This window comes from Microtus pennsylvanicus, chromosome 21 (genome assembly GCF_037038515.1).
Source record: "Microtus pennsylvanicus isolate mMicPen1 chromosome 21, mMicPen1.hap1, whole genome shotgun sequence".
In the NCBI taxonomy this organism is placed as follows: domain Eukaryota; kingdom Metazoa; phylum Chordata; class Mammalia; order Rodentia; family Cricetidae; genus Microtus; species Microtus pennsylvanicus.
In genome coordinates this window covers 1,290,253-1,311,626 of record NC_134599.1, presented here as the reverse complement: position 1 = coordinate 1,311,626, position 21,374 = coordinate 1,290,253, and the positions used below count along the sequence as shown (strand labels likewise).

At 54.9% G+C, this 21,374-nt stretch overlaps 1 protein-coding gene across 1 annotated transcript in view; it reads right to left on the bottom strand.

Moving 5' to 3' along the window:
- LOC142839552 (SCO-spondin) overlaps nt 1-21,374 on the bottom strand; it is a gene marked incomplete at its 5' end in the record, with an annotated part of 52,563 nt that overhangs the window by 13,049 nt on the left and 18,140 nt on the right. The window contains 38 exons of the mRNA XM_075955774.1: nt 39-199; nt 1,044-1,210; nt 1,471-1,670; nt 1,765-1,861; nt 2,131-2,331; nt 2,543-2,713; nt 2,834-3,025; nt 3,131-3,177; nt 3,685-3,854; nt 5,196-5,275; nt 5,378-5,548; nt 5,680-5,883; nt 6,055-6,107; nt 6,862-6,956; nt 7,765-7,910; nt 8,314-8,445; nt 8,782-8,952; nt 9,112-9,158; nt 10,391-10,640; nt 11,167-11,331; nt 11,581-11,754; nt 12,651-12,742; nt 12,847-12,972; nt 13,101-13,230; nt 13,316-13,438; nt 13,538-13,717; nt 14,544-14,708; nt 14,792-14,962; nt 16,081-16,224; nt 16,523-16,645; nt 17,933-17,990; nt 18,712-18,784; nt 19,236-19,389; nt 19,469-19,628; nt 20,073-20,200; nt 20,290-20,481; nt 20,747-20,845; nt 21,288-21,342. Coding sequence (XP_075811889.1) covers nt 39-199; nt 1,044-1,210; nt 1,471-1,670; nt 1,765-1,861; nt 2,131-2,331; nt 2,543-2,713; nt 2,834-3,025; nt 3,131-3,177; nt 3,685-3,854; nt 5,196-5,275; nt 5,378-5,548; nt 5,680-5,883; nt 6,055-6,107; nt 6,862-6,956; nt 7,765-7,910; nt 8,314-8,445; nt 8,782-8,952; nt 9,112-9,158; nt 10,391-10,640; nt 11,167-11,331; nt 11,581-11,754; nt 12,651-12,742; nt 12,847-12,972; nt 13,101-13,230; nt 13,316-13,438; nt 13,538-13,717; nt 14,544-14,708; nt 14,792-14,962; nt 16,081-16,224; nt 16,523-16,645; nt 17,933-17,990; nt 18,712-18,784; nt 19,236-19,389; nt 19,469-19,628; nt 20,073-20,200; nt 20,290-20,481; nt 20,747-20,845; nt 21,288-21,342 — 5,267 coding nt within the window. The remainder of the gene's footprint in view (nt 1-38; nt 200-1,043; nt 1,211-1,470; nt 1,671-1,764; nt 1,862-2,130; nt 2,332-2,542; nt 2,714-2,833; nt 3,026-3,130; nt 3,178-3,684; nt 3,855-5,195; nt 5,276-5,377; nt 5,549-5,679; nt 5,884-6,054; nt 6,108-6,861; nt 6,957-7,764; nt 7,911-8,313; nt 8,446-8,781; nt 8,953-9,111; nt 9,159-10,390; nt 10,641-11,166; nt 11,332-11,580; nt 11,755-12,650; nt 12,743-12,846; nt 12,973-13,100; nt 13,231-13,315; nt 13,439-13,537; nt 13,718-14,543; nt 14,709-14,791; nt 14,963-16,080; nt 16,225-16,522; nt 16,646-17,932; nt 17,991-18,711; nt 18,785-19,235; nt 19,390-19,468; nt 19,629-20,072; nt 20,201-20,289; nt 20,482-20,746; nt 20,846-21,287; nt 21,343-21,374) is intronic.

Below are 21,374 nucleotides of genomic sequence, written 5' to 3'. Positions count from 1 at the left end.
CCGTTTCAACCCAGTCCCCACCCTGGAGAGTCCCTTACCAATTTCCACAGACTGTTTGAAGCATCTGGCCTGGGTACAGTTCATCTCCAGGTGCAAGGGGCTGGCCCTCACCTCCCAGGAGGGCTGGATAGGTCCCAGGGGCAGTACTGGCCATCCCCAGATCCTGCAGCAGCAAGGCTGTCAGCACACAGGGGCATTCCTGCGTGGGCGTAGAGAAGGAGACAGTGAAATCTCCCAGGAGGCTTCCTACTGGGAACCTCTGTAGAGCCTCTGATGAGATTTGGGGGAAGAGAGGGAAGGAAAACAGGAGGCAGGACCCATTTTTCTGGTATTCATAGGATTGAGAGCCTGTAGGCTATGAACCTGGGCTGAGAGTCAGCCATATTTCTGTACAGACCAGCTATATGGACATTGGTAAGAGACTCCAAGAAGACAGGACTTGGTGAGACAGAGAGAGCCCTGCCAGGAGTCAGAGGGGTCTGGATGTTCCCATGTGAGTCCAGCACTGCTGTTCAATGTCCTCCTGGCCTTGGAGTAACCTTTCCTCCCTCAGGCTGCCATCGTTTCTTAGTTGAGAAAATGGGTCTAGGAAACATCTCAGGTTCTGGCAGAGGCCACCAGGGTTAGGAATGAAATCCTGAGCACCTGAGGGAACCTGCCTGCCATCTGTCCCCACAGCTGGTGACAGGGGGAAGGTGTGGGGGTCCTTTCCCCACTGGGGCAAGGCAGGGAAGAGAGGGGCAATGAATACCTACAGCCCCTGAGATAGAGAATAGGGCTGCAGGGCCATGTGCCATGGGCAGCTATGGGGACCCAACAGGAAACTGCCCCTTATTGCCAGGAAGACTGAATGCCACAACCAGAGGGGCACAGAGCAGCGTGAGATCATGGTGGCCTCAAAAGTCTTGTAGGTGTCCTTGAGCTGGGAGATCAGCTGGTAATGGATACAAGCCCAGGGGCTGTCCCTAGGAAGCAGGTAGCCCCTAGGGAGCTAAGGACACCCTGGGAAGCTGCCTCAGGCTCTTGCCCAGCTGAGTTCTCACCTGGACGCATTCCAAGCGATGGAGAAAGGTGCCCTCAGGACAGTGGCACCCCTCCTCACAGTTCTCAGAGAAGCAGGCCACCTGGCCCATGATGTGAGCACAAGAGAAGGGGCACCCATTGCTGGGCTGGCATTCACGGTATAGTCGGCCCACTGGACAGCCTGTCTCTGAGACAACACTGGAATCAGTGCCCTGTCTGATCCACTGTCTTCACAGCCAACTTCTGTGCCCACCTCCTCTATGACCTGACAGTCATAGTGTTCAACCCCTCGGCAGTGTTCGGAACCAAAGGCTCCCCCATAATCTGACTGAGGGAAGAATATGTTGGGGACAGAAAGAGGAATCTACGGGCACTCAGAGTCAGAGTCAAGGGACCTGATGGGACTCAAGGTTAAGGGATTATTGGGTAGCAGCTGGCTGGGCTCACCTCTGCAGACCTGGTTGTGACAAGTCCGGCTCTGTCGAGCCAGCCCAGGGCATGGGGGTCGGGCGCAGTGCCTAGAGCGGAGCTGCTCCCCTCCCCCACAGGAGACACTGCATTTCTCCCAGGGTCCCCAGGAACTCCACATCCCAGGACCAGGGCAGCTGGGCACCTTATGGCACCGCAGGATGCCTGACACACAGGTGCTGAGGACGAGGAAAGGGATTTCAGTGACAGGGCCTCATCATGTCTCCAAGGGTACCATTGCTCCCCTCCACAGCTCACCCCAAATCTGCTTACCAATTGTCACAGGGCCCAGTTACCACCTCTCCAGGTTCCAGGCTCTCCCAGGAACTGAGCGTGGACCCTACTGACCGGCTCTGGTTCTCGGGGATCCCTGAAGGCCACAGGAGTAAGGGTGGAGCCTCTAGACAGCACAGCAGCCTTCACCTCCCCCCACATCCTATACTACTGCATTTAGCACCTCACTAACAGCACCCATGTCCTAGAGGAAGGTGCTGGAAGCTCTCTAACCTGCACTAGCCCAGGATGTGGGAAATACAGGCCTTCCAGTTCCCAACCTGTAGCCTGGGCCTGGGTCCCACGGGTCAGTTGGCTGCTGGGGGAAGACGGTGGTAGGGGGAGCACAAGGAAGAGGCTACTGACCCATGGCCCTGGGCTGAAAGAGGCAATGACAGTCAGCGGGGAGCACACACAGCCCATCCTGGGAGAGTTGACCCGGGGGACACCCGCAGCCAGACTGGCAGCCTGCTGAGCCTGGCAGGCACGTACTGCCAGGGGACAGGTCCTGGCAGGAGTGAGGACAGGGCTGCCCACAGGGTAAGAGCTCCTGGCCCCCTCCACAGTCTAGGAAGAAAGTAAGAGAGTTAGTGTTAAGGAGCTTCCTCAAGGGGTAAGAGCCTCTTGTCATGCCCACATCAGCTGCGACCTAACACCTCACCCAGAACAACAGGAGTAGCTTGAGGCTGCGCTTTGAACAGAAACACATGGTCGTCAGCGCCAGCATTTTTCTAGACCTACAAAGGACTCTCCCTGGCCTCACCCCCAAAGCCTTCACCTGTGCACAGGGTGGAGCTGTCTCGACAAGGGCGACTCTGCTGGTGCCCCCCAGGACAAGGCCTGCCTCCGTCAGAGGTAGGAGGATGGCTGCACGCTCGGCTTCGAAGCGACCGCCCCAGGCATGCGTCACAGGGAGACCATGGCCCCCAAGGGCCCCAAGCTCCATCCACTGCACCAAGGAGACAGAATTGTCTGTCTTGGGAAACCCAGGAGGCCTTAGGTCATCAGGGTCAGAACATATATTTCGGGTTTCTGGGACAGGGGCACAGGCCTCATGGGCACATCACACCTGGGCATGCAGTAGGATTAGGGCAGGCCTCCCTCTGATGCTGCATTCCTGTCTTCCCTGCCTCCTCAGGGCATGGAGCACCCCCATGCTGGGGAGCAGGGCAGATGCAGGCCCTAGAGCGGGTCCTTGTTTGGCCCCTGCAGGGCTGGGAGCAAGCTGTCCACTCCGACCATGGGCACCAGCCTCCAGGCACTGGGAAGGGTAGGATAGGCATTGGATGTAGCTGTTGCAATCCTGAGACCACTCTCCTTACACCCCTACTCCTAACCCCTCCCCACCCAGTAGGCCAGCACATACCTTGGCAGGGCAGGTCTGTGCAGTTAAGCCTCCCCTCCATGCAGGTGCTGGGCAAGAGCAGAGCCAGGGGAAAAGACGGCAGTTCAGAATGGCCTAGGTCTCCCACATACTCATCTGCCTACCTCTTCCTTCCTCTCATCCTTACACTTTCATGGTGTAGTCTATGTCCTTCTTCCTACTCTCATATGCTTTAGAAGCCTGCCTGTCCCATCAGCTGGCCTTCTGGGATAGCACAACTGGTGCACTGTACTGAGGAATGACTATAGGCAACCTGCAAGTAAGTGAGGGCAGGCAGCAGGAACAGGCACCCTATCTGTGGCTTGTCCAGCCCAGTTTCTCTGCTCCCAGGAACAAATGCTCAGCCCTCAGTAGGCACATGGAGCTGGTTGCCTCAGTTTTCCCTCCTGTTAGACAGGCAATGTGGGCCTGCTCTACATCTTCTCCAGGACGGGGATCTCTAGGGCACTATCTGCGCCCCCAGAGCTTAGATGCACAGACATCGGGGGAGTCACTCTTGTCTGCATGCGGTCTCTCATCCCAGCATGGCTTCTTACCAGTGGTTACAGCCGTCAGGCCTTGCCAGCCTAGTGCCCGGATGGTGGCGCTTCCCTGTCAGCAAGTCCAGGCAGCTGCAGTGACTGGGCTGCACGCAGATGGTCCCGTCCGCACTGAGTACCTTGCCCAGAGGACAGTAACAGCCCGGCTGGCAGTGCCACACACAGTGCTGGGGGGAGGGACACAGAGCAAGCAGGGGTAACAGCCTGAGGTGAGGAGTTAGGAAGAACGGGGACCAAGGTGGAAGGGTAGTGGGTGGGTGTGATTGCTAACTTGATGGGATTTAGAATCACCATGGAAACAAAGAGATACACTCTAAACGTGAGTGGTAGCTTTCCATGGGTTGGGGTCTTGGGCTGAGTAACACAGGAGCAGCCTCATTACTCTTCTTCCTGACTGTGGAGACCATGTGACCAGCTGCATTGGGCTCTTGACTCTACGCCTCCCCCAAAGTGCTGGACTTCCCCCCTCCTTTCTCAAGTTACCTTTGTCCGATATTTCATCCCTGCAATGACGAGGAAGCACTGTGAGAATGAAGGGTACCCAGAGCTTGAGAAAAGTGTGACCTTACAATTAGTTTCTCTTTAAAGAGCTGATGAAGGCAGGAAGGGAACCAGCATGCCACTGAGTTCCTGCCACTGAGAAGGGAAGGGTAGGGAGCAGGCCTACAGATTAAACCCTCAGCTCGTAAGGAATATGTCTGGAAGCCAGCGTTCTGCAAATGTGAAGCCCAGTTCTTAGGAACTGCAGACTCAGTGTAGGGCTTGCACTGATGGTCTGGCGGCCGAGGCATGCCCAGACCTCCCTAACACTCAGGGAGCTGCTGCCTCCAAAAGCTGGCTGGAAGGGAAAGAGTTGGGGACAGGCCTTGTCCATGGTGACCTGCAATGACTGAACATATTCTGGCACTTCTTTCTCCTCCCTCGCCTGCCTGGAGCCATCCCTGGCCTCCTGTCTATATTTGACTCTCCGTACTCAGACCTCAAAGCTCCGTCCTCATCTTCAGAGTTCCCACCATGCCCATCTTTAATTCATGTCTATCCTTTTCCCCTTAGAATGTGGGATCACGGATGCAGGGACCTTGTCTGTGTTTGCCTCCATCTGTGTCTACAGTGTCTGCGTAGGTGCTTAGAAAACACACACACACGCACACGCACACGCACACAAGCTCTGTGCACCAAAATGTTTATGGCACTTAGGAAGCTACAGTGGGACGACTCCCCCTCCCACATGTTTATGCTGTGTTTGCAATAGCATTTTAATTTAGAAACATTGGCTGTACCGATGCCAAGGGCTGCTGGATATGGCTGGCTCTCTCATCAACAGAGGGGGCAAGCCTGCATCGCTGTAACCTAAAATCCAGGGCCTCGCCCATGCACACCAGGTTTTCTGCCCAGCACCAGGCAAGAGGCCATGGGCCCAAAGCCATACCCAGGCTTCCCATAAGATGATCCGATCCTCTGGTCAGAGCCAAAGGTCAGGTAGGGGTAACACAGGGGCCCAAACTCACCACAAGGTCATCACAGGAGCGGGGACAGGGAGGGCCACAGGGGCTGTACTCTGCCCCTTCAATGGTGCTGCAGTTGGTCACTGGGGGACAGAATGGGCTGAGGTAGGTTGGAGCCCTTGACCTAACTCCCAATTTTGCTTCCCAGCTCTTTGCTCCTTGGCCCACCGATCCTCAGCAGCTACCTGGGCAGGGATGAGCCTGGCAGGCCTCCCCCTGGGCCTGAGGTCCTTCACAGAAATCCCCTAGGCCCTGGGGTGGTGGCTGGTCACAGGCTCGGGTCCGGCTTCGCAGGCCTCCTCCACAGCTCCGACTACAGCCAGACCAGGGTCCCCAAGGACTCCAGTTGCCTGCTTCTGAGGGAACAGCAGAAGGAACAGTGCGAAAGGGTTTGGGGTGCTGGAGCCAGTGGGTACAAGGATGAGGTACTCCAGAGATGGCCCTACGCAGGGCTTCAGAGCAAACATCAGCCTAAAGGGCCACTTACGGTCACATCCTGGCAGGACACATGGCTCTTCCTCAGACTCAGAGCCTGGGCAGAGGGCTGTGGGGGACACTGTGGGCAGGCGAGCCAGGGTGAAGGGTGCCATACTAGGGGGTCTGATACAGAAGCGGTGCCGGTGGCGTCGGGCAGGACCGCAGGAGGCTGAACACATACTCCATGGGGTCCAGGGTGACCATGCAGGCTGGCCTTGGGGTGTATGGGGAAGAGAGAGAGAATGTGAAAAGAGAGTGATCCAGGGTGAAGAGGCACCATAACACCTACCTCAGCTCTCCTGCGGCCTGTCTCCTACCCCAGAGCAGGCCCACGGCTTCCAGGAGGGGACCTGAGGGCATCTGAGGAGCAAGAAGCCTTTCTCACCTTCCTCACAAGGCCAGGAGCTGCAGTTGGTGATGAGCCCAGAGATACAGGAACTGGAGGGGAAAACAGAGGCTTTGGTGCTCTCCGGGGCTACATGGTACCCACAGAGCCTTTGCTCTTATTTGGAGATAGAGGTAACCAAGTTAATAAGGTTGTTGTAGGGAGCGAGGCCAGTCTAGTGTGACTTGTGTTCTTGTTAGAAAGGGGTATTCGGACGCTGACATACACAGGGAAGATGGTGGAAAAGGGGAGAAGACAGCCATCTGCAAGCTAGAAAATGCCAGCTTGGTGCCAAAATGGAGAGGTGACAAATGCTTCCTCGGTGCCTCAGAAGCACCAGGTTTCCAACACCTTGATCTAGGACATGTGTGGCCACTGATGGCTGTTATTCAAGGCCCTTACCTCCAGAACATGTGTATGTTTGTGTGTATGTGTATGATGTGTGTGTCTGTGTCTACGTGCATGCCTTAGTACAGGTATGATATACTTTGTTACAACAGTCATAAAAATTAACATTAGTTAGGAGAAAGAAGACAGGTGATTTTTTTTCATTATTGGAGGTCTAATTCACAGTCTCTACATCTCCCACTGAGTATGTTCCCAGGGCCTGAGAGAAAACAGACAAGGAGGGTGCAGGCAGGATTAGATGGCAGGGCTGATCGGTTGTGGCAGGGCAGGGCATGGGGGAATAGGCTCTGGTTAACTGGAACCAATATCTCCTGCTGCTGAGGAAAAATCAGCTGTACAATTAATTGGGTCCTCAGGGACCACAGGGCCACTGCAGAACTGGGGGTGGGAGGGGCTTACCAGTTCTCACAGGGATGAACCACTGCACTGCCTGGGGGATGAAGGCGCCCCCTGTGGGTACAGGGGCAGTCCTGGGCAGGCACACACACATTATTCTGCAATAGAAAACCCTTTGTAAACCAGGCGGTGGTGGTGCACGCCTTTAATCCCAGCACTAGGGAGGCAGAGACAGGTGGATCTCTGTGAGTTCAAGGCCAGCCTGGCTCCAGGACAGCTAGGACTGTTACACAGAGAAAAGAAAGCCCTTTGTCATCCTGGCTCCAGCCTGCTCCAGTCAAAGCCGGCACTCAGTTTCAAGCTCATCTCAAGGGCCACCCAGAAACCTTCCACTGGGCTTAACCCAGGTCCCTCTCTGACTGGGCAAGATCAGATCCTTAGCTGAGGGTTCCATGGGTACATGGACCCTTCAGGAAGAAAAAGACCCGCTTCCATTGCAAGGCGTGAGACTGAATCGTTACATGAAATCAACTATGTGAAATATATATTTTTCACACGGGCCATGTAATTTATACAGCAGCATAGCATTACCCAGCCCTCATCCCTCACCGTGCAACCATTTTCATCAAGGAACACAGCTCTGCCTCTGGCCAGAACCAGTAGGAAGCCTGAGTATGTCTTACTTATCCATGCACTTACCTGGTTACCCAGCCTAAGGCCAAGCTCAGGGCAAGTGCTCGGCACATAGCTGGTGATGGACAGATAAGAGGACACATATTTGAGTAAAAAAAGGAGTAAAATCGCTACTTTAATAAGCAAGGGAACAGCTATCTAAGGCATCTTTAACTCTAGCCCCAAGCCTTTGGCTTTGTCCTTGTCCAGGCCCCTGGCTATCTCTTTTCTGCCAAACCAAGGTCCCAAGCCATGAGGCAGTCCCAGTTCTGGCCAGGCAGTGGGGATACTTACTAGCAGGAGCATTCCAGGAAGGCAGTAGCAGCCGGGCTGGCAAGTCTGATTGATCTCTCTAGGGGAGCTGAGGTGGGCACAGGAGGCTGGGCCCTGGGCACAGTCTAGCCATTGCTGGCCCTTGGGGCACACACCTGGAACTGGTCCTGTAGACACACGTGACAAAAGGGCAGCCCAGTGCCTGCCCATTCAGCTTCCCCCAGCATTGGAGAGAGAAGCATCAGTTCTGGGTACCCATTCAGCCTTCCCGCAGCATGGGAGAGAGAAGCAGCAGCTCTGGGTATCCACTCAGCCTTCCAGCAGCATGGGAGAGAGAAGCAGCAGCTCTGGGTACCCATTCAGCTTCCCCCAGCATGGGAGAGAGAAGCAGCAGCTCTGGGTATCCACTCAGCTTTCCCGCAGCATGGGAGAGAGAAGCAGCGGCTCTGGCTATTGCTGCGGTTGTCATGGAGGCTATACTGTTTTAAGGGACAAGGCTGTGGGGGTGGGGTGTTACAGTGTTATGCTTGGTGGGAATGAGAACTAGAGTGTCTCCAAGACACCCCTCACCTGTACAGGGCTGCGGGCTGCAGGTAGAGAACTCAACGGGGCTGTGTGGGCCACTGCCTTGAGTGCGGTTCCTGTAGCCACCACCACAGGGCACCGAGCACGGAGTCCAGGAACTCCATTCAGCACCAGGACCTATGGGTGGCATCCGGATCGCTGAAGAGCTCACTCTCCACACCCAGCACACCTCTTTCTCCAGCCCGGTTATCCAGACACCCCTTTCTTCTCAAGCCACCTCTCTTCATCCACAGAATCATCCCCACCTTAGGAGACATGGTGCCTTCAGAGAGGAAGTGGACTGGCCTCTCGGGTCTCTCTTGGGGAATGGACTACAGAGGGCCCCGGGAACTATCTCCTAGTGGAATCCCTTAGGGAAGTTCCTTATATCTCTCGTGGGGTCCTGAGGGGTATCTTGGCTTCTCTCTGGAAGGTTCTTTAACCGGGTCTCTGGTCCTAGGCCCCCACTCTTACCTCGGCACGGCCTCAAACTGCAGAATTCAGCATCTATGTTGGGACCTTGGCACTCGGCACCCCCAAAGGCAGCTGGAGGCGCGGTGCCTGCTCGGAAGCGCCGTCGAACGCCCACATTACAGCTTTGGCTGCAGAGAGTCCACGGAGTCCAGGGGCTCCAGCCACAGGCAACTGCCGGGGGCAGGGGTGGAGTCAGATGTAAGAAACCAGGTCGAGTTGATCCGGACCCTGACTTTCTTGGGACACCACCAGAACTCCCAGGAGGCTATCTCGGAAGGGTCCACGGTCTCCCATAGTCTCTGAGCACTGACCACCGCATGGGGGGCATACCTGGACAGAGCTCTGAGGTGCACACCATTTCACCAGAGAGGCAGGTGCTGCCAAGAGAGGGCTCAGTGAGCACCAGCACCCAGCCCTTGCCCTTGAAGCACTGGATATTCGCCTCAAAGGACAGGGAGCCAAGCCACCAAATACACAACATGACATGTAGGATGTGACTCAGACTCTTAGTCCCAGACCTCCCTCCCAACTCCACCTTCATTGGGCTTCATGATCCCCCGGGTAGGGGCTGTCTCTTTGTCACACAGTTTCATCAAGGGCCACCTCTTTATCCTTTTATCTCACGTGCACTTATTAAACAATATCTGTAAATGACTTTAAGGGACAGGGCTAGGTAGGGGCGATATAGAAAGAGCTAGAATTCTAGAAGAAGTGGGTATATTTTGTGCCCTTCCATTTTTCTCCAATACAAACACTGGAGATTCCAGAAAATAACCCAGCAGAAGAATGGAGAGAAAGGGGGAGGAACACTAAAGAAGGGAACTGGAGGAGGCACCAGGAGATAAAAAGGAAGAGGAAATGAAGAAATCTGAGGAAAGGGAAAGGGGGTGGGGGTGGATATGTTAGAGCGCCCTCTGCTGGCAAAACCTGGTGTCGACTTTGAGAACTGGACACTTCAAAGAGCAGAATCCAAGGGATTCTGTGTAGACAATTACATTCAGGAAGGAGAAAACCACTTCCAGGGGGGCTCATGAGCCCTCTAGTAGAGGAGCTATGACAACTGAAGGGAACTGGAAGAAGGAAAGTACATCTTCTTTAAGGGCACAGCCCCTGGTGGATAAACCATTCTCCAAAGGATGGCCCCATACCCATGAATATCTAGACAACATTAAGTTGGAAGAGGTTGGGCTGGACCTACAAGGAGTTAGAGGGAGAAGTAAGGGTGAACAGGGTCAAAATACAACATATGCATGTGTGAATTTGTCAAGGAATGAAAAAATATTTTTAAAAAGAAGCCCTTCTCCAGCCTATAGTTCCATTCTGCATAGCAGAAGACTGTCTGAAAAACCGTCTTCCCACAGTCAGCTGGGTGAATATTTCTTGTAGAAACCTGTGTTGTAGCTCAGTCACTGCCTGAGGCATTTGTCAGCAGATTCAGCCCCTATCTTCTGCCTAACACTCTCTCAACACACACACACACATGCACGCACGCGCGTGCACACATACACACCCACGGGTGAGTGAATATGTGTGTCAGTCCATCCCTGCCCAGCTCTGGAGCATAGCCCCTCCCTCTTTGACCCCGCCCCATCCTCCACTAGTAACCTACCAGTTGTTGCAGCCCAGGCGAGCTATTGCTCCTGGTGCATAGAGCTGCCCGTGCAGCTGGCAGGGGCACTGGCTGCGGGGCAGGCAGCTGGCATTGTGCAGGAAGAGGCCAGGGGGGCAGTTGCAGCTAGGGGCACAGGAGCCAGTGCACTCTACTCCAGGGTCCTGTGCCAGGCACAGCTGAGGGCATGGACCCCTCTCCTTGTGGCACTGTTCTGCTGAGCGGAACACCATGTTTCCTGGGCACTGGGCTAGATGGGAAGACAGAGGGGGTCTGAGTCAGGGCAGGAGAGAAGGGATGCTGACAAGGAGGAAAGCCTGGATGCAGTGATTGACAAGCAGAGATGAGGAAGCCCCTCCCCTCCAGTCCTTTCCCACTTCCTCCTCTTGCTCCTTGGCATGGCTCCACTAGATACAAAAAGCTCTTGAGAATAGGACACCAGTGTCTGGGTCAGGAAGAATGCCCAATGGACCAAGAAGCTAAGGAAACAGACTCCTCTGGGCTGACGCTGCTCCCCCTGATTTTGCCTGTGAGTGAGCTCTGCCTCCAAGGTCACATGCGCTTGTCAGGGGCAAGTGAAGCACCTGGCCCAGTATCTGGTTCCCAGCAAGTGGGAGGAGGAGGGGACTTGGAGAGATGCTGGAAATCCTGAAGGTTTCCTGGCTCTGAGTGTGGCCTATTCTGAAGCCAAAGGTCAGCTAAGCGAGAAGAGAAGGCTGGAGAGGTCACAAACTGGGGTGGACGAGGCCACCTGAGAGAGTGGAGGGGTCTAGCACCTGTACAGGGATGTGTGTTGCAGTCTCTGGTCTGAGTGTGGGGTCCTGGGCACACAGGATTCCCAGGAGCCAAGCTTGAGCATCTGCGCCCACGAGTCTGGACGCCACCATTACAGGAGACTGAGCAGGTGGACCAGGGGGCCCATAAACCCCACGCATTTGGCACTGTCAGGAAGAACAGAGGCCACAGTCACGGGTGGAAAGACATGGGCAGGGAAAGGGAGGTATTTAGGATGGTCCCAAATAATGTCAATCGAGTGCTGGATTGTTTGTTTTTTTCCCCAGGGAGACTTTGAGTGGGGGTAGCTTAAGGATATCCACCAAGTTTGCTTTTTCCCTCTTTTCTGAGAGTCAGACCAAGTCAAGGAGTCATTCTCTTTTGCTTTTTTTCCCACTCCGATTCACCAGCCATACCTGGGCACACAGGGGAGATGCAAGGCTCCTCCTGGATGGTCTCTCCTGGGCAGAACGTGTCCTTGGAGCTGGGGCACAGCCGAGAACGCTGCCGCCAACCAGGGTCACTCCCAGGGACAAGGCAGCTTTGGGAGCAGGAGGACCAGGACGTCCAGGGTGTCCAACCTGGTATGTCTGGAAGGGAAGACAGTACAGGCCTATTGTATAGAGGCTCCGGCCAGGCAGGCAAAGGTTGCGAGGAGGGGTGCAAGTCAGGTCTGGAAAACCAAGAGACCTTCAAGGGTAAGAGTTGTTCCTGTGACTCCCTCTGCTGTTAGGACCCTATTCTGCAGCTCTATGCCTCACCCTTACCTAAGGCAGAACCTTCCATGGAACCCGGCCAAGCTCATGCCCACGCTGCCCCATGGTTCAGCCAGCAGCCCACATCCTCATTGTCCCTCAGCCCAACTCTTCTAAATGCCTCAGAGTCTCCTGTGATCTGTGACCACCTGCCTGAGACCACCATTCATCCTCCACTGACCGCAGGACTCACTCCGCAGCCTCCTCCTCCCATTCCCTGTCGCCCATCCCTCCCTCACACACCAGCCCCGGCAGAGATTGGCCTGCGCTGCAGTGACCTCGCTTGACACCACATCGCCGGAGGCAAAGGGACAAACTGCACCTTTATCTTGCCTCTAAGTGTTCGTGTCTGCCGTGGTCACCTGAAGCATCCAGCCAGCCCAGCAGCCTCATTCTTCCCGTCTCTGCAGACGCCTGTCCCACCCAAGCTAGCCTGCCCAGGTACCCAGGATGTCTTCATGAGAGCCAGTCTCTCCCAGCCCAAAGCCCACTAACCGAAACTGGTTCCAGGACTATAACTTGGAGGGGTGGGCATGACTCTCACCTCCACTTCCTGGCTATGCCTCACCTTCCATGGTGCCCACTGCCGTTTCTTTTGGCATTGGGGTCCAGACAGGAAAGGGGGCATGGGGACACCAGCCTCCTCTGGCACAGCTTCATTCACTACCCATCAAGGTACCAGCTAGGATAGGGAACTGGGAATAAGAAGGCGGTCTCCTGCCATACAGTACCTGTCCCACACTCTGTGTAGCAGGCCTGCAGTTCCTGCCTGTCACCTTCACACGGGGCACCTCCAAATGCCACGGGAGGGTTGGAGGGGGACCTGAGGAGACACTTGCCTAGGCATCTGCCTTCCTCCTTCACGACAGGTACTCCTGCCTCCCTTATCCTTCTGTCGTCTGTCCACTGCCCGCCCCACCTCCATACCTGAACCTGGCCCTCACTCCAGAGCCACAGGAGCGATCACAGGGTGTCCAGGGGGACCAGGCCGACCAGCCGCAGGACTGGGAGCAGTTTCCTGGCTTACACAGCAGTACCCCTTCCTCACACGTGCTGCGGAGGACAGAAGGCATAGAGCATCCATCAGTATCCTCCCTCCATTCAGTACCACCCTTCATCCCGGTCCTCCCAGGAGCCAGCGCCTTCTGGACCAGCACCGCCCCTCAGCCCAGCATGTTCACCATTCGCTACAGTTGTCCAGCAGGAAGGTCAACCCAGGCTGTCTCAGGTTTTGGCCCACCAGGCAGGGGCATTCAGAGAAGGGCAGGCAGCGAGAGTCTTGGAGAAAAAGCCCAGGAGGGCAGCGGCATCCTGGGTGCAAGGAGAGGAAGTCCCTTAGGGCCAGTACCCGGCATGGGTAGGCAACTCGTATGTGCGTTTCCTGGCTCTGTCTCACCTTCCATACAGTGTCCACTGCAGCTTCTGTTGGCTTTGGGGTCCAGGCAGGTGGGTGGACATGGGGGTACTAGCCCCTTCTGGCACAGCTCAGCATTCACGTGTACACGGCCCGGCCCACAGTCTCAGGAACAAAGAGCACACGTAGAAAGGGTGCCCGAAGGCCCGGACACAGACCCCAGGGCTCCACTGCTAGACATCCCTCCAGCCAGCTTCCTGTTACCTGTGTCACCTGGGCAGAGCTGCAAGTTGCAGGGTGCCCTCTCATGGGAAGGCCCAGGGCAGGGGGCACCACCATTCTTGGGTGGGGGGTCCACACAGCTCCTCTGGCGACTCTGGTGGCCACCTCCACAAGAGACACTACAGGGCTCCCAGGGCCCCCACTCTGTCCATGCCCCAGCCACTGTAGAAGAAAAAGGAGGTCCACCAGAAATACTCCAAGGAGACACAGGCTTTGTGCAGAGGGGAAGGCCAAGCCAGGGAGCCTCTCCCAGCCCCTTGGAGGCCAGTGGCCTGGCAAGTGGGGACAACATTCTAGCATCCCTACAACTCCCTTTATTCTGGGAAACTGCCCATAGGTGAGAGAACCATGGGAAGACACCCAGTGACTCTAAGAACAGAGTTCCAGCCCCTGGCAAGGTTGCAATGGCAGAGCCCTCAAGTGGGGGTACATCTGGCAGCAGTGAAACAAGGGAGCCAGGAAAGCCAGGGTTGTGAACCTGATGTGAGTGCTGTGGGGAGCCCAGTGTGTGTGTGTGTGTAGGGGTACCCATCTCAGCAGCACACAGAGCAGGCTGGGAGCCACTGTGTGAGAAGTACTGAATGTAAGGCCTACAGAGGCTTCAGGTATGGAGTCAGGGACAAGTAAGCGGTACAGCCAGCTGTCATTGAAATACCCTCTTCTGTTGTCTCCTTTCATGCTCACACATTTCGGAAACATGGGTGGAAGCAAGTGGGAATGACAGTTTCCAGCCGGAGAACCTTTAGTGAAGGGACTCCCCTGAGCTACCTAGGCAGGCAAGGGAGGGTACGGCCAGGAGAGCGAGTATTGGAACAGCTCTTTGAAGGCTGTGATTATGTGGTTATCATTGTGCCAGAGTCCTTAAAAAGGCTGGACACAGGGGTTTCCAGGGAGAACAGGGCATTAGGTGAGGGTCTCTGGTATGAGCCAACCCAGGTCTCCCACAGCAAATAGTCAATCCTGACTTCTTCCTGGGGTGCTAGGCTACCTGGGCAGGCTTGCACAAAGCAGGGCTGGCTACGGAGCTGGTCCAACAGACAGCTGCCTCCAGGCAGGGGAGGTCTCAGCAGCTCCCGGCGCTGGAAGATGAGGCCCAGGCCACAGCTATGGCTGCAATCACTCCAGCCAGACCATGGTGCCAACACACAGTCCACTGCAGGGGACAGTACGCCAGAGCTTAGAAGGCGACTCACGCAGAAGCAGAGCCCTCAGAACTGTACCTCATCCAGCACATACCACAATTGTCTTCATCAGAGCCATCCTGGCAGTTCAGCTGAAGGTCACAGCGCTGCTCACGAGGCAGGCACTCCCCACTGCCGCAGCTCAGCTGACTCGGGGAGCAGAGGACCGTTGAGGCTGGCAATCCAGGGAGGGCAGTGGTAGGCACGGTGAAGGGACCAGCACTTGCTGCCAATTCATAATTTGAGGAGAGAGAAGGGAGTCATATAAACGTTTGCTGTCTGGATAAGAAACTTAGCTCCTTGAACTTCAGGCAGAGATCAGGGCAGTTTGCTGAGCAGAAGCTCTGGCCTTCCTGCCCTCGGAGTGCCTCCTGGAGCCTTCATGCAGGATGAGGCTCACAGGCCTTCCTTTCCACAGTTCTCACAGTTTCTCCACTGTGACTATGCAGAGAGAAGTCAGTGTATGCAGATCAACCCTTCCTCTTCCTTGCTCTCTTTCAGAATGGGTTCTCCTCGGGGCCCCAGTTTCTGTGATTGGTTAACACTTTCTTTTATGACTGGCAGACCAAGCTTTGATCAAAATTATCTACCTTGGAGAGATGGATGAGTGGACGGATGGACAGATAGATAGAGACTATATGGACAGATAGATGGGTCTGTGGGTACACGGATAAAGGGATGAGCATGTGAATGGGACAGTAAATAAATGAGTAAATAAGTAGACAGGTAGGTAGGCAAGTGGAAGGATAAATGAATAGGTAGGTAGACAGAGAGAGAGAGAGAGATGATGGATGGATAGATAGAACTGTTAGATATATAGTAAATTAATATTCAGGTAGATGGATAGATAGACGGGCCAATAGACTAATGGATATAAAAATAGAGAGAGATATGGCCAGATTGAAAAATGATCAGATGCATGCATGTGTACATGAAAAGATGGATCAAAAGATGGGAGTATATATGAATGTATAGATTTAAGAGTAGGTGAGTGGGGGCTAGAGTGATGCATACATAAATAAAAACAAGAAAAATAAATATTTTTTAAAAGAGCCAGTAGATGGTAGATACATAAAGAGGTGAATAGATCATTGAATACATGGGTAGGTGGATGGATGGATGGGTGGATGGATGGATCAATTTATAAGTGGGAAGATAGGTGGGTAACCTCAGCAGCTATCTCATTCTCTCCATCACCTTCAGAGGCACTGGTGCTTCCAGTTGCTCTTACAATTTCTCTCTAGTCCCTGCTGTCCCAGTCCCTCTCAATTCCCTACCACATGAGCTACCCAGATCTGAAACCGTCTCACCATCTCCAGGGCATGACGTAAGCCCCCAACTCACCACAGCGCTGCTCATCGGAGCCATCGAGACAGTCCTCCCTTCCATCACACAACTGCCTCTGCTCCACACAGCCCAGCACATCACAGGGCACCTGCCCAGGGCCACAGCGCATGGGTGGGAAGGGCCTGGGGGTGACACTTTGGCCTGCAGGCAGGACACCACCACAGTCAGCTGACTTGGGACCCAGTCATCCTTACCTTCCTTCTGTGGTCACTTCTTGGCAGACCCCAACTTCCCTCCACTTAGCATCTAGGATACCCCTCTTTCTGCCTTTCTTGAGGTAATGAGTGAGCTGGGTTAGGAAGCTTGGGGGTCCTGGGCCCACTCTACTAAAAATGTCGTGGAGCCATATGACCTAGATCCAAGTGATGGAGCTCCTGTGGCTTCTGCTCCTCACAGAGAAGCCTGGCTCACACAGGCCTTTCAGGCTGAAGAGTCTTACCAACAGGAGTTGCTGGAGTGGCTGACTGTGGGGGAAGCACCGTCACAGCTGCCATTTCTGGGTGCAGGCTCTTGGTACCAGAAGGGAATGTGGAGAAGGTGGTGACCATCTGCACGGATTGCCCTGAAACAGGCAGAGGCGGCTCAGAAGTGTGAATGGGACCGAGAGGATACTGGCTCAGCTCACTGGACTGCAGGAGGGGGTGAGACAGACCCTGAAGAGGGCATCTCTAGTTCCATGTGGTACAGGATAGCCATAGCTATCACAGACAACTTTCCACCGTGGAGGGACCCTCAGATTGAAAAAATAGATTCTGCCACCCAAGGAACAGAAGAAGAGAGTTAAGGGAAAGTAGGAGAACCCTGGTTTGATCTAATATTGTACTCTAGTTGCAAGAAGATGGAGCAAGAAGATAGTACAAGGCCACTGTAAAATAAGATGTTTAGAGGAGAGGGCTGAAGTCATTTAAACCTAACAGTAGAAGGAGCAAGCGTAGCTGAGACAAGATGAGGACATTGCCACGTGAAGAAACACTGCCTTTTGAGCCTCTTCACAGCTATAGTGAAAAGAATAGCCAGCCACGCATTTTCTGCCAAAATATTCATCTTCAAAGACATCTGCTTTTGGAAGCAGATTTAGAATAAGACTCGGATTCATCCCATGAGCCCACAAGTTGCAGATGTGAGTTTTTACAGAAGACACAAAGACATGGTTCAGCCGGACTACTGAACAGCGTCCACTGGAGTTCACGGAAAAGAGCCTCCTACATCCACAGGTCGGGGAACTGAGGCCCTGGGTTGGCACAGTGCATCCACTATCTTCCAGGTTAGAGTCAGTACAAGTCTACTGCTCCAGGGGTTTATACCTTCCCACCCTTGACAGCATTGACACTGCTCCCTTGGGGACTGTGGTACAGGTGGCTGATCAGTAGCCATTGGGGAAGCCAGCACATGTGTGGCAGGGAGTCCCTTTTCCTGCGTAGGAGCATCCTAAGCTAGGCAGTCTGCCCACTCTTCTGTCCACTTAGGGCACTTGTTGTCAACAAATACTTCAGAAAAATGCCTGGCATCATAACCAGCTGAGCAGAGAGACAAGATGGGGCCAGGTGGTTTCTCAACTCCCTCTAGGAGACTGGTCCAGGGCTTGGGGGCTGCAGCCACCTTGCAGGACAACTGCATTACCCTGGGAATTGTCTTTGTCTCCTCAGACCTCACACCCTGAGTCTAGTAGGCTGAGAAGGTTGGGACCTCACCATGCACCTGGTGACAAATCTCTCTTAACCCTGAGCTCTCTTGGAGGAAGTCAGAGGACAGGGTGTTTTAGCCTCTGAATGCTACTGCCCTTGGCTCCAGAAGGACAGGTGATGGTAAGGGTGGAGTTTTGGGAGGGGATTGGAGTCTGTGCACATACCTCCAGTAGGCATGGATGATTCCTGCTTGGGCTGCTGGTTCTCTGTGTCTGCCAGACCCTACAGAGGGAGAGAGCTCAGAAACCCTGCTCAAGCCTCCAGGGCAGCTCCACATGCCCCATCCCTTTTCCAGCAAGCCACAGCTGCCTCCTTCCCACCTCTATATGTTTAAAGAAGCCCAGAGCTGAAGACAGAGGTGACTCTCCTGCAAGGTAAATAGTCTGGATACCCCCAGGCACTGGCCCAAAGAACTCATGACTAAGCTAACTTCCCCTGCATGGTGAATAAACTGGGCATACTTAGGCATTGGCCCATACCCTCACTGGCCTACCTGTGCAAACAACTCTACTCTCTTCCCCAAAGTCCTAGGCCTCCCCAAGACCCTGAACAGGTCTCTTGTCAATGGGAAATGTCCTGCCCCTTTCTGTGTCACAGATATCCCCATTCTTCAAGCTTTGTCCCAGATGCCTTTGGGGACTTTAGACATAGATTCCCAAAACAGATGCCCTGGTGCCTCCTCACCCATGACTCAGAGCTCTTGCCACCCAGATTGTACGGCGTCAGTGCCTGCCCTGAACCCCTCTGCACCGCTCAGTCCCTCTAGCCCTTAGCACCCTCCCAGACACTGAGCTGGATCTCACAAAGCTCAGGACTAAAGGCCTGAAAGAACGGTGCCAGGAAACACAAGCTGGGAGGGGGAGCCACTGAATGTATGGAGAGGGAGGATGATGCAGGGGCAGACAGTGCATTCGTGAGGCAGTGAAGCTGGCTTCTCCCTCACCTCCCTGGTCTGTGATGGAAACTTTCCAGGCTGATTGGAGGAGAGGTCTGGGGTCCTGGCTGTGGAATGGACTCTGGGAAGAGAAACCACCAGGAAGGCTCCAGGGAATCTCCCAGCCCTGGAGCCCAACCATCCTGAAGGGATCAGGTTATGGCATTCAGGAGGGGTGCAGCCCACTAAGACTGGACAAAGGTGAGCTCTAATAGTGGTCTCAGCGTGATCTTGTCATTATCACTGGAAGGCAGGTAACACGCTCCCATTGTCCATTCCCCAGGACCAGGCAGGAACTGAGAGTCTCTCTTCTATCGCACTGGGTGGTGGTGGTCTAAACTCGGGGGTTATCCTTCTTCGAGAGCAGCGAAACACCAGGTATCGGGAAAATGCACAGAACTCAAGGCTCTCATGGTGATGAGGGCTCTGGAACCCCCAGCTGTGACTCCTCAGCGTGCATGGTTTGTGAAGACAAGGCAGGACTCCTCCCATATACCTTTCCTAGCCAGGTGACACCCAAGGCCAGGCCATACCTGCTGCTGGCGCCTGCACGAAGGGGCCCACAGCCCTCCTCATCAGAGCCGTCTTTGCAGTCCACAGAGCTGTCACATGGCCCTCCCTTTGGGACACATTCCCCACTGTCACAGCGGTGCCTGGTCCCTGGACATGGGGGTGCCAGTGGGGACACTGTGGAAGATATGTTACTAAGGTCTCCTGACATCGCAGTGCCCACTCCTGTCCCTCCAGCCCCCAAGCTGGCCTGTACCTGGCTTACAGCCCAGCAGCTCCACCCACAGGAAGACATTGCGCTGGTTGTTGTCGTTGTGGTGGCTGTCATGAGGCCACACCCTGATGTACCTCGCCTGTACCATCTGGTCCAACGTCCACACCTCAGGGGCCATATGGCTCGGGCTCCTGGATGAACGCTGTGGGAGATATTACCTGTTGCCCAAGTCCCACCTCCTGCTCAAGCTGCCACTGTCACCCTACTCTGGTGCCCCTCCTGTGTACCCCAACCCTCATAACACAGAAGCAACTCCCACATAGAGCAGGCTGCAAGGGGTCCGTCTCCCTGCAGAGGACGCCAACCCCTGAAGAAAACGTGCTGTGCTCCACAGAGGCTGCCCTTCCGAGGGCCTCTGTGAACTGGGTGTGTTCCCGTCCTGCTCCTTCGGAAGCTGTTATAGAGGGTCATACGTGTAGATTCTAAGTCACTTCTGTGTGTTCAGATGTTGCTGGACTCTCAGCTCCACAGAGCACAGTGCCTGCTAGTTAGCAGGTGTTTCACAGATGTCTAATGCAAGGACTGTCCCCCAGGGAAACAAAAGACCCTTGCGGGCAATGGCTGTGGGGACTGAAGTGCTCAGTACCGTGGGTGGAGGCACGGTATTAGGCAGGGAGTTGAGATAGTCATGCCACTGTAGGCCATCACTGCTGAACTGGAGGGACAAGCTGGTGACAGAAGCGGCAGAAGAGTCATCCCCCTGCAGCATGATGCCTGAGGAAGGGACCAGGGCAAGGCAAAGGTCAGCACTGAAGCAGCCATCCCACCCCCATCCCCTATCCCATGCCCTCCTCCTCACTGACCAGTTAGGTTCCGAGGCTGCAGCAGGTCCAGCTGCAGGTAGAGAGGCTGGACATGCCACTCAGCATCAACATCCTCTCTAGGGTCAGGCCCTATGGTGGGAGCGCCCACGGCAGCCCAGGTGGAGTGTTCTGTATGCTGGGATGATGCCCACATGGGCAGTTGGGCCAGGCCCAGGGGAGAGTAGCAGGCATCTGGGTGCAGGGGAGAGAGGTAGGCTGGAGTAGGGCAGGGCTGGCTGGAGAGGGTGGCAGGGACAATTGGGGAGCCGCGAGTGGAGCTGAGGGTATGGAAGACAGAAAGATGAAGCAAGGAGGGCGGAGCTGGGGGATGGGCAACTCCACCGCCTGCCGTGGAGTACAGTAGTAGGCAGGGCACTGTGTCAGTGGTCCTGCTTCCCTAGCGGTCCGGCAATTGCTAGGGCAGTGCCTTTCAGCATCCAAACAGCACGTGACTTACCCCCCAGAGGAGGCAGAACATAGGTGACCAGGGGGGCTCCGATCTGAGGGCTGGGGGCAGGGGTAGCAGTGGTCACGGGAACCACTGTCTGGTTCTTTCCTGTGCAGAGATGCAGTGGTCAGGAGAAAGAATGGGAGAGGCTGCCACCAGCCACCCACCCAGCACTCCGGCCCTCCGCGCTTCCTGGAACATGTTACGGCTCATGACTTCTCGAGAACAAATTCCAGTGGGGAAGGGTCCCTCTTGCCCTTTGAGTGAATTGGGGTTTTTCACCTCTGCTGACTATTTTAAAAACAGAATAAACCCCCCAGGCCAAAACAATTTTCGGACATAACAGGCGCAGTTTCTAGCCCCCATAGGCATTAGAAGGAGACTCGAGCAGTGGACAGCGTAAGTAACTATCCATGCAGGGTAAGCTCTAACGTCATCAATTTATAGCTACACTCTGAGGATAAGGACACTGGACCTCTGCCCCCTGTCACAGTCTGCACTGGGGTCTTCTCCTCTTGAGGCTCTTTCGCCACCCCTCAGGCCCACTCACCAGGCAGTGAACAGTGACAACAGGATTCTCCCATTCCCTCCACCAGGACCCAGCCCTGTGAGAACAGAGATGTCAAAACCCTTTGTC